The 15,420-nt window shown below is 41.9% G+C and overlaps 2 protein-coding genes across 4 annotated transcripts in view; one reads left to right on the top strand and one right to left on the bottom strand.

The window, feature by feature from the left end:
- Positions 1 to 326: 326 nt before the first annotated feature.
- msantd4 (Myb/SANT-like DNA-binding domain containing 4 with coiled-coils) lies at positions 327 to 4,002 on the top strand. Its single transcript, XM_036536844.1, has 2 exons — positions 327 to 907; positions 1,156 to 4,002. Exons 1-2 carry the CDS (start codon positions 446 to 448, stop codon positions 1,852 to 1,854), a joined length of 1,161 nt encoding a protein of 386 aa, XP_036392737.1. The 5' UTR covers positions 327 to 445; the 3' UTR covers positions 1,855 to 4,002.
- A 5,882-nt stretch (positions 4,003 to 9,884) lies between these two features.
- Positions 9,885 to 15,420, bottom strand: part of gria4a (glutamate receptor, ionotropic, AMPA 4a) — a 79,364-nt gene continuing 73,828 nt past the window's right edge. The window contains exons 14-16 of one of the 3 annotated variants that reach the window (XM_036537815.1): positions 14,044 to 14,158; positions 12,101 to 12,238; positions 9,885 to 10,664 (exon numbers count right to left, since the gene is read on the bottom strand). In XM_036537815.1, the coding sequence (XP_036393708.1) occupies positions 10,500 to 10,664; positions 12,101 to 12,238; positions 14,044 to 14,158 (418 nt within the window). In that variant the 3' untranslated portion in view covers positions 9,885 to 10,499. Of the gene's footprint in view, positions 10,665 to 11,981; positions 12,239 to 13,296; positions 13,412 to 14,043; positions 14,159 to 15,420 lie in introns of all 3 variants that reach the window. The other 2 variants (XM_036537818.1, XM_036537816.1) reach the window with 2 other exon arrangements.

The raw sequence follows: 15,420 nt of genomic DNA, 5'->3' as shown, positions 1-15,420 counted from the left end.
CTCACTTTTTTTGCCAGGCCACATGGCCAGGCCCATAATTGATCAATCCCTTTTTTGCCATTGCTGTACGGACCTTGGTATTGCTGCTTGCAGCTTTATATACATATATATTTTATGTGTTGCTCTCATAAATGTTATATTTTGTTGGCGGAGTCGTGGCTGTTTTTGTCTGTATTTCTTTGAGCTTGAAAGTATAGTTTTCATTTGGCATATACATTGCTACTACCCTTCACTTTCTCTCTCACCAGTGTTTGGAGACATTGAATTTTTAATACAGTCCTCATCTGTGTGTGACCACGTTTGCCCACCTGACCACGTGTGACCACATCGGCCACCTCACTGTGTCCAAGTGCGGTCGTTCCCAGGTTCAGACCCTTTCAGCATTGAATCTTCCGCCTCCGGCTCCTCCCCCCCAACACAAGTCGCCAAGCTGGATTTCCTGCAGATGAAGCACCTGAAACGCAAGCGGAAGAGCAACTACAGCGTGAAGGAGACGCAGACGCTGATCCGCGAGATCCACAAGCGCAAGGACATCCTCTTCTCCAGGCAGCAGAACACTGCCATCAATGAGCTGAAGCGGCGGGCCTGGGACGAGGTGGCGGACTGCGTCAACGCGCTGGGGGAGGGCGAGCTGCGCACCGCGGCCGAGGTCAAGCGGAGGTACCTGGACTGGAGGGCGTTGATGAAGAGGAAGCAGATCAGAGCGGAGCTGTCTGGCCTCAAGAACGAGTATGACCCCTCGTCCCCAGACAACGAGAACTCCTTGAGCGGGGACCAGTCTGTGGACCTGAGTGGGTTCCCGAAGGACTCGGCCTGCGACTGGCAGGACCTCTCTGACCTGGGCGAGCCCAGCAGTCACACCTCCTCTGGCATTAAGATGGAGGATGAGGAAGCCAACAGCTACAGGGTACAACTTTTTGTTGTCTCGTACGTGCATGCATCTTTATGTGTGCTGGCTTTTCAGATGTGTGTGTGTTGACAGTTGTTACAAGCAAGTACATGAGAACAGAATGTAGAATATATCTCTGTGTTTCTTACTTTTGTGTGTCCTTGCTGCCTGTTGCATGGTAAACAAAGATAAATTTTGTGATTTGTAAATGTATTGTTGAGTATCTGAGCAAGAACGATACGTCTCGTGTTTGCTCTCCCTCGCAGCTTGAGGGTGAAGGTGGAGAGGGAGAGGGAGAAGGGGAGGAGGAGGACGAAGACTGCTTCCCATCCATCCTGCCGGACATGGAGCGCGAGGGGCGCGTCCCAGAGGTGTTTGCCCACATCGACGAGTTCGGCATGCTTAGCTCCACCAAGGCTGCGGGCAGCCGGGACCTGGGGCTGGGCATGGGCGTGGGCGTCGGCGTGGGCGTTGCCGGGGTGGGCGTGGGCGGGGCCGACAGCACGGGGCTGCTGATCGCCCTGGAGAAGCAGAGGCTGGACCTGGAGAAGCACCGCCTGCAGGTGGAAACAGAGCGCCTGCAGGTGGAGAAGGAACGCCTGCTCGTGGAGAAGGACAAGCTGCGGCAGGTGGACGTGGAGCACGAGCGGCTGCAGCTGGAGAAGGAGCGGCTGCAGGTGGAGCGCGAGCGGCTCCGGCTGCTCATGTTCCAGGCGGAGCGGCCGCCGCCTCCCTCTGCCATGGACTGCGAAAAGGAGAGGAAGCCCTGGCAGCCGGCCGTGGACCTGGAGGCAGAGAAGCTGAAGCTGGAGAAGGAGAGGCTGCAGCTGGAGAAGGAGCGGCTGCAGTTCTTCAAGTTCGAGTCGGGCCGCCTGCAGATAGAGAAGGAGCGCTTCCAGGTGGAGAAGGAGAGGCTGCAGCTGCAGAAGGACGGCCAGCAGATGGCGCTACACCAGGGGCACTAGAGCCTTCAAAGAGGTCTTTCATCCTGAGACAGAGACAGAGAGCGGGAGAGAGAAAAGACGGGGTGGGTGGGCACAGAAACCTGGGCGGACAGAGATCAGATTAGAGAGAAACAGAGGGATGTGCTTTGATATTTATGTGGTTAATGTCAAGAGGAGGGTGGCAGACCTTCGTCTTCAGGAGCTAATGAGTGTTGTCAGTTTGTTTTGTCCAGTCCTTTGATTGCATGGTCAGTTTAGTCAGTAGCTCTAATGACTATGTGTGCAGGGTATTCAGTAAATGTAAGAGCAGAAGAAACATGGAGAATCCACAGGAATATGGCCCTCCAGAAGCAGGTCTGTGCACCCTTCAACAGTGTTCAGACTTTTTTAAAAATAATGTTACATGATTTTTAATTGCCAGTTTTGGCAGCCATGTTGTGTAAGCACACCAATCTGGGCAATGGAAGTAAGAGTTGTAATGGTCCCCTAACCCTAATGACACACAGCGAGTGATGACATCACTTCGCAAGTTCATTACGCCCAGACTTTCTCCTACCAGACGTGTGAGAATCTTATGGTAATCAGTGCTGTGGTACACTTCCATGTTGTATCAAACAGTGCCAGTAGCATCTGTAGTGTATGTCACTCCAGTAACAGCTTAAGTCTCAAAATGTTTGTCATATTTGTCGGTTTTGCATACTTTGTACTGGTAATGAAATGAGTGACAAGAAATGCTTTGTTGATCTGTTAAGTGTTTGTGAAAAGTGCTGTCTGTAAAGTGTAGAAGAAATTTCCTGTCAGGACTGTTATCTGTTTGAAGAGGTATAACAACCTTTAACACCCCCTTCCCCCTGGGCCCCCAAGCAGCTGTATTTTAACTGTCCAGCTTGAGAAGCTCTTAGCAGACTAACATGTCCCATATAATTTGCAAGCTGACAATCTACACTCTGCAGTGATAAAATTACTGGTTGTTGTCTTCCATGGCCTAAATGATATAAAGCAAGTGCATCCTCTCCCCCACGATCTCCTGTTATAATTAGTATGTTTTATTTAGTTTTCTCTGCTTAGTTCATGAATTAAATGCACAAAATATACATGGTTGGAGATCTGGTGTCTGTCCTTTATCAAAGGGCATTCCATAGCTTAATTGGCTGGTGCGGATTCCACTCTGTCTTCAGTGCAAGGAATGACTGTTTTGAAACCGTGTTTGTTATGAAACTGGAATGTCACCTTGAAAACGATAACTAGATAGTCAGATAGTCATCACTCTGATGATTGTTCGCCTAGATATTTTCACAGAAATATAGTCAGTACATATGAAACCTACATATGTACTGACACATGTAGTGACTCTTTGTTAGTTAACTGAGGGCTCATCCTGTAGCTAATTTGCTCTGAGTATCGGACAAAGAATAGGAATGTCACACTTCCTGATGCCATGCTTAAGAACACAAGATGTCTGTCTGACATATTCTTTCGCAAGGGTGGTTTCTGCAGTTACCAGTCTTCATGAGACCCGTGCAATACTAAACATGGCCAAATGCCCATTGTATGTGTGTAATATAATTACAGGCACAATGGTCAAGGTATGGAGAGGAGTAGAATGATTTAGAGAAGTTTGGGAGGTTTAGGGAATACTTGCACCTTGTATAACAGAATTGTGCACCATCTGAGTGGTGTGTTCTACCAGCTCAGTTCTTCCAGGTGGTAGAAGGCCATAGAAACCCAGATGTCTTCATCAGCACTTAAATGTCATGAGCACTTGCAATTGCATTGAGACAAAGACTACAGAAAATATAGAGTTTTCTGCATAATCTAAGAACTTTTGTGTAGGTCAAACTTTGATTGATTCTGATCATTTGTCCACTGTGCCGTAAGTATGATCTTTCATGTGATATCTGAATCATACCAACTGACTCAATGCCTTTGAAGCTGCAAGCTGTTATTCAGAGGAAGGGGAGGATAGGTGTGAATTGTGAAAATAGCTATTTACAGTAAACTGCAGTACTGTGTGTAGAAGAGCTGTTATTTAAAGGTGAAGCACAACTATATGGTGTAAATAAGGAGATTGGTGAGCACCTTTCAAGCAGTCATGAGATTTTGTAGAACAGTTTTTCTTCGTCTCTGCTGTTAGACGTTACTGCTGCCTTCCTGTTAATGTGTTGAAAAGCTGGTACACTGTTGAAACAGAAATGAATAAGGAGACTACTGCCTGTTCTTCTGTCGTCATGTATTTTATGATGGAAATAAAAAGGTTAAACTAAGCTGTGTTTTGGGGTGAATGATTCTGAATCAGCCTTGTAGGTTAACCCAGGGTTCAAATGAGTGTCATTTTACATACTAGATACTATTTTTATGCTGCTCTCGGCTCCAGCCTTTACTCCATAGTGTTTAATTGGCTCATTCACCTTTTTCGACTTTTGAACAAACGATAAGTCACAGCTCAAAGGTTTCTGCAGCACATTCAAAACGTTTTACTGCAGTGTTTTTGGAAATGCAGGGGTGTGCCATTACAGCTGATAAAATAATAAGACAAACTATGGAAACTGGGGTTTGGTGTAAAAACTAGCATAATCCTGCTGCCCTCCAGGAATGGAGTTTGATACACCTGTTCCAGAACCAGACTTCAAATTATGTAAATTAATGTTGAATGGAACCCCACACCCACTCTTTACATAGTCCCATAGATCCCTTAAAGAAGTTTCTTTGTGTTCTGTGGCATTGAAAGACTTAAGACTCAGATCATGTGCATTTCCAGTTAGATGATTTTTGTCTTCCTGTCTCCACAATTGTACTGTCATTCCTGCACAGAATTTCTCTCCTGCAGTAAGCAGACATGCATAAAGTACACAAGAATTTGGGAAATTAATGTACACATGAATTTGGGTTTTTTGTGAGTGTGTGTGCAACAGATGTGCCAGCCTTGGGTAAGTTGAATTTCCTGTCAGGACACAAAACCCATAACTCGTCTTTCACATGGTGGTCCTCCCATGCTGGATTTTGAAGTCTCTAGCAGTCTTGCTGACTCAAGGGAATTTCATCTTCAGTATCAGGTCTAGCCTAGTGCTTAGTACACTTCTGGGTGGCACTATTGAATGATGCTTAAGGAGCTGGGTTTAGCAGAAGGTTTGACTCCTGAGTGGAGCACAGTTGCGTGCTCTTTAGTAAGGCACTGAACTTAACGTGCTTCAGTAAATATCAGATGTATAATGTAAGCTGTTTTGGCTGCCCTGGTTGAGGGTACCTGCCACATATTTATGCAGGAAATACAGATGTGCTGCTATGTGGGGCAGAAGAGAGACAGATGGGGTCAGACTGGTATATGTTTTTCATAATCTGAATGTAATTTATTCAGTGACCATACTTTATATTAGGTGTTACCTCACAAGGCCTTCATAAAGCATATATAACATCTTAACATGCATGACATTACCACTTTATAAAGTAGTTACAAGCAAATACCATGCTTTATGTCAGCTTGGAAAGTAATATCTCAATGTATTTGTTTTTTCAGTATGTACATATTGGTAGAGTAGCTCTGCTGCTGAACGTATTGATAACAATATGAAGCCCACTTAAACATAAAATGTAAGTTAAATTATCTCTTGCACAGTGCAGAGAATCCAGAAATATTTATGAACTGTGGGTTGGTGTAGATATGCAATGGAGTGGTGTGTGTTAGTGTCAAAAAATGAATGCATAAAGGCTAAATGGATGACTTCAGACACTACTTAATTTTTCAGTGTCTTGGCAATTAGAATGTTACCAAGGGCATGCAAGTTTGTCAGTCTTTTTGGAAAAGATGTCCACATTCACATATTTTGACATGCATTATTTCATTTTTGAGATACATATAACATGTATAACTGTTTCAGAGCTGCAGTGCACCGCAGTTTTTATGTATGCTTTATAAAGTCGAAATTCCATGTACTCTGTATGCTTTATGAGGCCCTTTTAAAGCTGCGCTTAATTTAAAGTGTGACCCACTCAGTTGATCTTGTACATAGATGATTCATTTGAACAATGAAAGGATTGAATTCTGTCATTGGTTATTGTGAGCATATACCTGTAATTTCAAATTTGTTCATGTCTTCAGTCCATCCCATCATCTGATTGCTTGATACTGGTCTTGGAGGCCCACAGTCCAGTTACTTCATTCAAATGCCTAACAATCGCAGAATTGGCAATAGTGGTAAAAATGATTACATTTACATTTACATTTTGTCATTTAGCAGATGCTCTTATCCAGATTGACTTCCAAAGTGCTAATAATTACTTAAATAGATAATTAGTTGAATAATTTACATAAATGTTCAGGTGGAAGAGTCTTGGAATATGTTCCTCTGGGAGCAGGACTGATCACCCCTGAATGAAAGGTTCATTCAGCAAATAACAAATGACTGAGCCTGTTCTGAGTTTTCCAGCTGTGCACATCTAATGGCTGGAAAGTTATTCCATGGCAGTTGTGTCAGCCAGCATTATACGCCTCATATTCGGAAGTACGACAGTCATGCTCATTTCTTGGACAGAATTAACTGAGAACCTGTTTACATGCCTGTAAAACTGCATACATTACCATTGTAGGGATGAGTCTGGAAGAAACAGTTATTTTAGCTTATAGACTGGGCAAATTACACCTGCCACACAATGAAGTGGCTAGTGTTTATTTAGCTCTTAAGTGTTGCTGGGGTGCAGTACTAGGCATTTTCCTCAGCAAATACCAAATCTCTGCAAAAGAAAGGTTGACCTTGGTGAGGCAGATTATAGTGGATAGAGTAAGACCTGTTATTAACAACAGACAACAAGAAGGATCTGAGAAGGTTAGGACTGGATTTTAGAATTGGGTTCGATGTGTCAGGAAAATCATTATTATTATCAGGCTCTAGAATTGATTGTGAACAGCATGCTTTTTTGGGAGGGGTGGTGGGGAGGGGGAATGGGACCACAGATGGCTGATCTTCGGTCACAATGTAATCATCAAACTGACTGATGGGAAATGCTTGTCCAATGTGGCTTATTGATTTGCTGGTATGATGTCCCTTGGGATGTCACAAATGGCACAAATGGGACAACACAGCCAGTGGTTTTAGTATGAGTCAAGTGCCCATTTTAACCTTGCCTCAGCTGAACTGCTGACAGCAATCATTTTACATGAATGAATGGGAATGTTCACTGACTGCACACTACTGGTACAGCACTTTCTTAATGCTGAAAACTAAATAAATTCATTCTGACTTCATTCAAACTCCAGACGGCTCCTGAAAAATACTGACACAAATATGATTTTATGACATTCTTTGGGCAGAAGACAAATGAGGTAGTGGAATGGCACAACTGAGTTGAGAACGTTTACTTGTCAGAAGGATAAGTGAAGAAAAAAGACCCTAATCTTCAATGTAAACAGTAGAATACTCCTTTCAAGATGGACACATAATGGTCAATTGGGCAAATAATCATCAGAAAGCAGTCTGTGCTACATGCCGCTAATGTTTTAAGGTGCAATACCAAGTATTGACTGAAATTGAGTTGAAACTGGAAAGAAGACCACAGTAAACCTCACTTTAAAAGAAGTAACCTCCATACCAGGCATTGCAGGTCCTAATGAATTTGAACTTATCTTTGATTTAACATTTAAAAAAGTACTTATCTTTGATTAAAAATTAGGTGCCAAAATACATACTGTTATGTTTTCATGAAACTACTCAACAGACTTATTACTCAATAGAAAATGACTGCTTGATCATGACTGTGATGTCATACCACAATCTACCCCCCCCCCCCCCCCTTCCAAAAAAACAAAACAGAACAAAGCAAAGCTACAAAACACAAAACCATGTCATGTTTGACTGAAGCGTGCACAGCATGAGTTTCACAATGCCAAATGCTCTGGATGGTTGCTTTCTCTGTAATTCCGCATGCGCTCTTACCTTTAGATCTGATTTACATTCCTGTCAGAGCACACTGTCTGCAATAAGTCAATGAAAATGCCTCTCCAAGATGGGAGTCTGGCGGATGAGAAATAGTTGTAGTTGAAGGTCACAGGGCTCTCTCTGTTCTACTCTCTCACATGTTGCTTCAGAGTTCATGAAAGAAAAATCATTCCAGCGCTTGTATGCTTTTTTGTTTGTTTGACCTTCTGCTGAAATCAAAGCGAGAGAAGATCATCGCTCTTTAGCAGACTCTATAGATTATCTTCAGATTGTTTTATTTTTCTTCATTTGGCATTAAGGTCAGTCTTTTTTTCTGTTGGTTAGGCTGGGAAAAGTTTTGCTTGTGCTGTGTCCTACACTCCTATATGAAGCTTTTTGATTTGAAACTGATGCCAGGCCCTGATGTGGAAGTTTTATCAGGAGGAGCATGGTATGATATTGTGCAGCTGTCAGCTGAAATGGAGACATTTAGTGTCCAATCCAAACACACTCCTACTCCCATACACATTCTCACAAACAAACACATGCACTCACCCTACCACACATGTATACACTTTCCCCGTACACACATTCTAACACACACAGACACACATCGGAGGTCTCTGTCAGCAGCAGGCTAGTCATATTTATAGATCATTATTTTATCAATTGAACAAAAACACCAAGACAACAGTGTTGAAATATTGATATTTTACTAAAAAAGATTAACATAAAGAAGTCCAATGAAAGCCAAAATAAGAAGCCAATGTGGTTAGTTTACAGACACGGGTCAGAACGCAGACTGGATCTGAGCACTGGATCCCTGCTCTCTTGGACTGCACTATGTAACTGCTGGCAAAACATTAAGAACATCTCTCGTGTGTATGATAGTATGACAGGTTTGGGGGAAAGGGTAAAATATAGATATATATATATAAAACATTGCACTGTGTCTGACAACAATACAAGCTGAAGCAGGTTTAGGAGACAGAACATGAATGAAAGGAGAGGAGCTAAGGAAAGATTTCTGTCGAAGCCTCGAGGCTGAGAGATTGTCTTTCAACGCCTTACTGTCTTCAGCTCCTGAATGGTCCAAAAAGAATATGATGCTAGACACAACATCCGCTCTTTTTGAGAAGTCCTCTCTACAACACTGCTGCTTCCCCCCTGCATGTCCCAAGTGCAAGTGTTAGATACCAAAATGAAAAGGCCTAAAGACAATCCACAGTGTTAAAACACAAGGGCCAGAGCAGCGGGCTTCCCTTTAGCCATGGCTGTGAACACTAAAACAGTGTCTACTTTTGATTTTTCATATTAAAAATTATTTCAGTCTGAAACTCTAATACAGTTGCTTTAATGAAAAAATAAAACTCTTTTGTTTTTTTGTTTTTGTTTTTTTTTTCTTTTTTTTCTGATTCCCCCAACAGCTCAAATGTTAATAGCTTCTAAAATGGAAACAGAGACAAAGTATAATTAGCAGATAACATACATCAAGAACTGTGGATGATCGTAACAACGCTTCAGTTTTATTCTTCTCAACAGGTGGATACAAAAGAAAACAACTTGCTATCAGCCGCGACACGGGTCTGGTGTGAGGCTGGTCGTGGGCCCAACCTGTGGCCTGTGTTCAGCTTTACAGTGCAGGACATGTGTGGTTCTGTTCAACATTCAGCGTGAGTCGCGACAGATACAGTCTGTGTAACATTAAAATGACTTTGAACAGAGCAGATGACACTGCAAACATGATGGCGCTCATGTTCTTGTATACTGTTTATGTATATATATCTATATATATATATTTATATGTATTTCTATAAAATATTTTTGATCAATTTCTTTTCTTAATTACAAGTGGCATCATCTTATATTCATTATTGCAATGAATTATTTCCTAAGATGGTTATAAAAGAGAAATGTGTTCTGTCCACTACTGAGTTATTTACATCTGTTTAAAAAGCAAGCATCTTGTACAGGTTCCTCCGTTCTTTTTAAAAGACAACGTAAATAATTTCTTCAGCTTCTTTTTCACAGAATGTACATATTTACTTTTCTTTCCATCACAGTATAGTGATTATTTATATATTATTATCAATATTATTTTTATCACTTTATTAATAATATATATATGATTTTTAACCCCTTGCGACACTTGCCGTTGCCACCCATGTCAGCTGCGGATATTCGGTGAGTTGTAGGCTAATTGGCTCATTGACCTCAGCGTTATTTTGGCAAGACTACAGCCAAGTGTTTAACAAGCATGTTCGTTTTAATAGTTAATGGCAGAAATGCTAATTAGCACAGTTTATGTTTCAAGTACAGCTTTGTGGTCTTATAGGTTTTTTCCCCCTCTTCCAACTCTGCCGCTAGACAGAGGCATCCCGGTGCAGGGCTCTCTGCCTGGCAGTCAGAGGCAGTCTCCGTGTGCTGACGTGGCGGAACATGCCGTCTGCGAGGCGCGGCACGGTGCACCCTGGTCGCGATATGTCGAAAAGTTGAAGTCGTCAGTTTTTTTTTTTTTTCTGTTTCTGATGTCGTCGGTCTGTGCTGCGTTTACCTTCAGTCGATCGCCTGGTATCCTTCCTTCCTCTGATCCTGCCCCCCCCTCACCTTTAGCTCCGGAGGCAGTTTCATCAATCGGTTTGCAAGATGTCATCCATTGTTTTTTTTTTCCCCCCTCTGTTGTTCATTCATTCCTTTTGTTTTGTTCGTCTGTTTGTTGTGTTGTGTTGTGATAAGGCACTAGGATATTTTTGGTTTTCACGGTAAGTCCGATGACACCACAGCCAGTCCTGAACTCTGTCGGAGAGAGGGTCCCGTGTGGACGGCCTTGGGGCAGTCAGGGGTCAGGACACGGCCGTTCTCTCCAACGCTGCCCGTGATCGACAGCCGGGCCTTGTTTCTCATGGCTTCAGTGAAGGTGAGCTGGAGGCGGAGTCAGGGTGAGGTACAGCGGGGTGAGGCAAAGGGGGACGGGGTGGAAAAAAAGCATGTAAGTTTCTCAGACTCTCCCTTGCAGTGTAGAATCAAACACAGCCACGTGATTAAACATGAACAAATAAACAAAAGGCAGGCAACATCAAACAGACACCAAACCATATCAGATATATAGTTTTAGACATCTGCATTTCTAATGTTACAGGTAATACATGCATTAATCGTCTTTATTGTTTTTTTTGTATTCTGTAGTTTTTGTAATTCAGTGGAACATATTTCATTCTAATTGTTCAGATAAGACTTACAAGCATGTTTCTATCCAGGTTATTATTTGCAATTTACTTTAGTACTCTATACGGACTCACACTTTATATTATTATACTGCTGAATGATGTTTACATTAATGCTTTATAAACATAACAGATAATAAATAGTGCTATACAGTATCAATAAAGCATTATAGACAAATTAGACAAACGTTCAGTTTGCTGTCATTGACCCTAAATCCAGGCTCTGCTTCATTAAATAATGAACATTGGTTACGTGGCCATGATTTGGCCATCTGCAATGGCAGAAATTTCTTATTTGGCCAAATGCATTACAGATTAATACATATCAATGATACCGACAAGCTATTCAGGTTCCATAATGCCTTATTCAAACTATATAACACAGTTATCAAACATATATTGCATGCTTAGAAAACATTAATACAGTATGTTCATACAACATCAATGAGCAGATCCATATAAAGTGTATGTATGCACCTTAGATATAAGTTATTCTGCTACCTGTAACAATACAGGTATTTCCATAGACCTTCTATGTTTTCTCAGATATTCAACATCCAAATACTGTATTGGATTCTTCTTTTATAAATATTGGAATGTCATTAGCTTTAACCATTTTTCATACACATTCTTAACTTCTCTTCTTTGCCAATTTTGATTTTATAATTTTCCTCTAAATATCCATGTGTCTAAATACCTGTGAGTGAATAATTCGATGATTTATGCAATGCAGGTGCCTATGGGCAATATTCAATAGCGTTCACATCATCTGCAGCCATAAAGATGGAACCAAAAGTTGCGATTGCAAGTCCGCCCCCAGAAAGCTCTGGAGTGAAGCAGTTAAAAGAAATTAAAATTAAATTCAAAATGAAAACATAACAAAACAGAAAACATCTAAGGAAAAAAAGAGAAAAACTTAAATATAAGAAGCTTTTACCACTGTTCACATTGTCACAAGACGCTGCGCTACGAGAAAAGCACCACCCCACTTACTAAAGGAGACCCTAATTCCTACCCCTAGATTTTAACACCCTCGGTTCCGTAAACGTTGTAACCTTCTCTATATGTGGCTAAATTCTGGGTGCTCTGTGATGGACTGGGAGCTGGGCTAAAATTCTGTTCGGTCGATTCCACCTTCATTCTCTTGGCCTCGGCTCTGGACTTGTAACAGAACTCAATGAGGGCCACCAGCATAGCCAGGCCCAGCCCGCCCACCAGGATGTAGAACACCCCGGCCACATTGCTGAGGCTCAGAGCCTGAGAGCTCTTGTCCTAGAGAGAAAGGGAAACAGCCAATCAGCGTGACCCACAGTGGCGAGGGTGAGCAAGCAACAAACAAATTGAACACGTTATCTTCACCATCATCAGTAACACTGTTGCACACCATCAGCATTCAGATCCAAAACAACCAGCTGCAGTCGCCCTTTACTGTTATACAGCTACAACTACTCCTGCTGCTACAACTACTGCTACTACTAATACTATTACTATTACCACTACCACCACCACTAGTACTACTAATGTAGCAATAATAACAATACGCATTCATGAAAATCTCCAAGAAACAGGTTACTATGACAACAGGACTAGCTGCTAGAGTGAGAAAAGTGCTTTGACATCAACTGTAGTGAAAACAATTTGTACATTCATTACATCCTATTTCTTTGTTATGGGAGCTTTTGTTGAGCTGCCAAGCAGCATGCTAACCCCTGTTTCTAAATGTGAAATGAAACATCCAGTTATTTGTTAGTGTTGTCAGAGGTTAGGCTAATGCTGTGTGCTCATAACGCATAACAATGTCCCTCTCTCCTCTGTTCACGTTGCCCTGTGGGGTTTCAAACCATTCATTCAGTCATTTCAATACGTATAGCATGACAGATATTCTTCAGCCTGTCTCCCTATGTGGTATAGCATTCGAAAAAGCTGCAATTATGGTAAGCAAAAGAACCTTTGGATTACACGGTTAACTACACCATTCTAAAATGAATACTAAAGTTCTGTCACTGAGAGTGCCTGCAATTGTTAACATGATCAGTTGTAAACGCTAACCAGGTGGAGTGTGTGGGTCTCTTTAACCTTATGAGCAGAGTACACAAATACTTTCATCTGCTATCACAGCAGAAGGCCATCAGTCGTAGTAATAATGTCACTAAGCACTTATACATAGGCCAGTGAAATGATATACTTCTTTGTATGTTGCAATAGTGTCTACGCATGCCTTGTATTGTGTGTCTAGTGTGACTGTCCCTCTCTCTCAGACTGCATACAGCTTCAGTTTCTACAGGATTCTGTGCATTTACAACAGCAGGTCTCGAACTGTGGTGACTGACCTTACTTCCAGAGTCCTTGGGTCCACACTCCCCCTTATCGTACCACCATTTGTTTTTCAGCTTGTCTAAGACGCCTGATTCACTGAGTTTCAAAACGGCAAGGTTTACGGGCGTTCTTCACGTGGAAAATAACATAAATAACATCATATATCATGTTATTTTATGTTATTAAGTTAAAACTGCACAGAATTGTACTTCAAAGTGACAGAGCGGAGGCCCCACTGGATACATGTCTGTAGGCTCTGGGGCCCGGCTCTGAGCTACGGACATATGAGTGGGGCCTGCTCCATCGCTTCAGGTAACAGGCACATGCTGCCGTAGCCTATTTCACAACAAGTGGAGGCAATTACTGTGAACACAGGACTATTTGCGAAAAGATGACCTTTTTTTTTAGTATTTTTAACCTTATTTTATTTCCACCCAGAAGATTTATAAGCAAAGGCTGGTAAATATGTTTTACTGGCCTTGTGGTAAACTGCGTTTAATCAAACTGAGCTGAAAGCAATCACACTAGAGTTCAATACACTAGAGTGCAAGAGTACAATACAATACAACACCTGAATCACAGTGTTGCTGTGGACACACACCTGGCAAATATTTCTGCTTTGACAGTAATTGCTCTCCTCTGAAGATTCAGGGGGCTACATGCCCAGTGTTTGGGAGGGCACAGGGTTCAGAGGTCGCCACGGCAGATGCGCCAATTACACTAGATACTGTTTACCCGCATTTGGTGACATAGAGGCTAACCTTGGAGTCACCTCCTCCGCTGCCACATTCTCCCTTGTCGTACCACCATTTGTTTTTCAATTTGTCCAACAGGCCTTGTTCATTCAGTTTTAAAACTGCGAGGTTAACAGCATTTCTTGAAACGATAAAACATATTTGTCAGAAGATGAACAGCCATAGAGGTAAAGAAAAGACAAGGTGTGGAAAGCTCTGTTAGTGTAACTCCACTCCAGATAAACCCCTCTACTTCCACTCTTCTGTCAGTTTCTGTTCAGTTTCTGCAGCCCATAAAAGCTCATTTCATACATCTGATCAAGGCTTTACACAAAGAGTAGAAGAGCAGGAGTGAAAGTTTTTGAAAGTCTGACAGGTTATTTACAAACACATGGTCCAAACCATTCATTAACTTAAAAAAACTGTGAAAATTACAAACTATGTTACCCCTGACAGCAAAGCTGTATTCATATACAAGAAAATTACCAAACTGTTGTGTTATTTAAGAGGTTAAAGGGGTAAGTGATTATTTAACTCTGAAGAGGCTATCATACACAGTGACCCGTCCATCTTAGAATGAAACCACATTCATGACATTTAAAGCCAAGGCCTGCAACCTAAAAAAGAAAGACTTCCATGTGCCCTATGATGAAAAAATGGATAAAAGTAGCTTGCCAAGTTTTCCAATACCATCCTTCTATGGAACCGGACTTTCAATTTCTTATGACAGAGGAGGTGAAAAGACAATCAAAGTTACATTGAAGATAGACTGACTGTGCTGGCACAAGATTAACAAGTGAATATTAGGCTTCTCCCCTTTTGATATGGAAGTGCTGCATTTCATGAATAAAACAAATCACACTTAACAAAGGACGATAACAGAAGGTACTACCGAGTCTGCATAGTCTGACTGCCAAAACTCAATCAGCATAATGTAATGTCGAGGGAGAGAAGTGCGTCTGCACTTTCCTTTTAACACCGCCCTCAATATGGGATGGCTTGGTTTTGTTCCGCTGCTGAATGCTGAGATATTGAGCACCAGCCTACATAATTACAGGTTATTGACGCACAATTTAAATGGCGGTTCCAGTCAGTGAAGTCACTGCCTGGAACAGCCGAGCTAAGACCAAAATCCTCACAGTCCATTTCCCTCCAAGAACCAACTGCTCAATATGCAGACGGCTAAACGCCGTAGGTAGAGACTGATAATAAATATACCCATTTTTTAAACTAATTGAGTGTCTTTTAAAATGAGGACAACAAATGCACAGCAGAATGCATAATCATTTGGATGCACCATTATGGGCGCAAACACAGAACACAGAGATTTGATGGCCTTTTCTCAGTGTGGTTGAGAGGTATAACCTTCAAGCGATGATGCTAGGAAATAAAGGCAAAAAAATG

Source organism: Megalops cyprinoides, chromosome 9, assembly GCF_013368585.1.
Source record: "Megalops cyprinoides isolate fMegCyp1 chromosome 9, fMegCyp1.pri, whole genome shotgun sequence".
Taxonomy (NCBI): Eukaryota; Metazoa; Chordata; class Actinopteri; order Elopiformes; family Megalopidae; genus Megalops; species Megalops cyprinoides.
The sequence above is the reverse complement of the archived record's forward strand: the minus strand, read 5'-3'. Positions and strand labels throughout refer to the sequence as shown.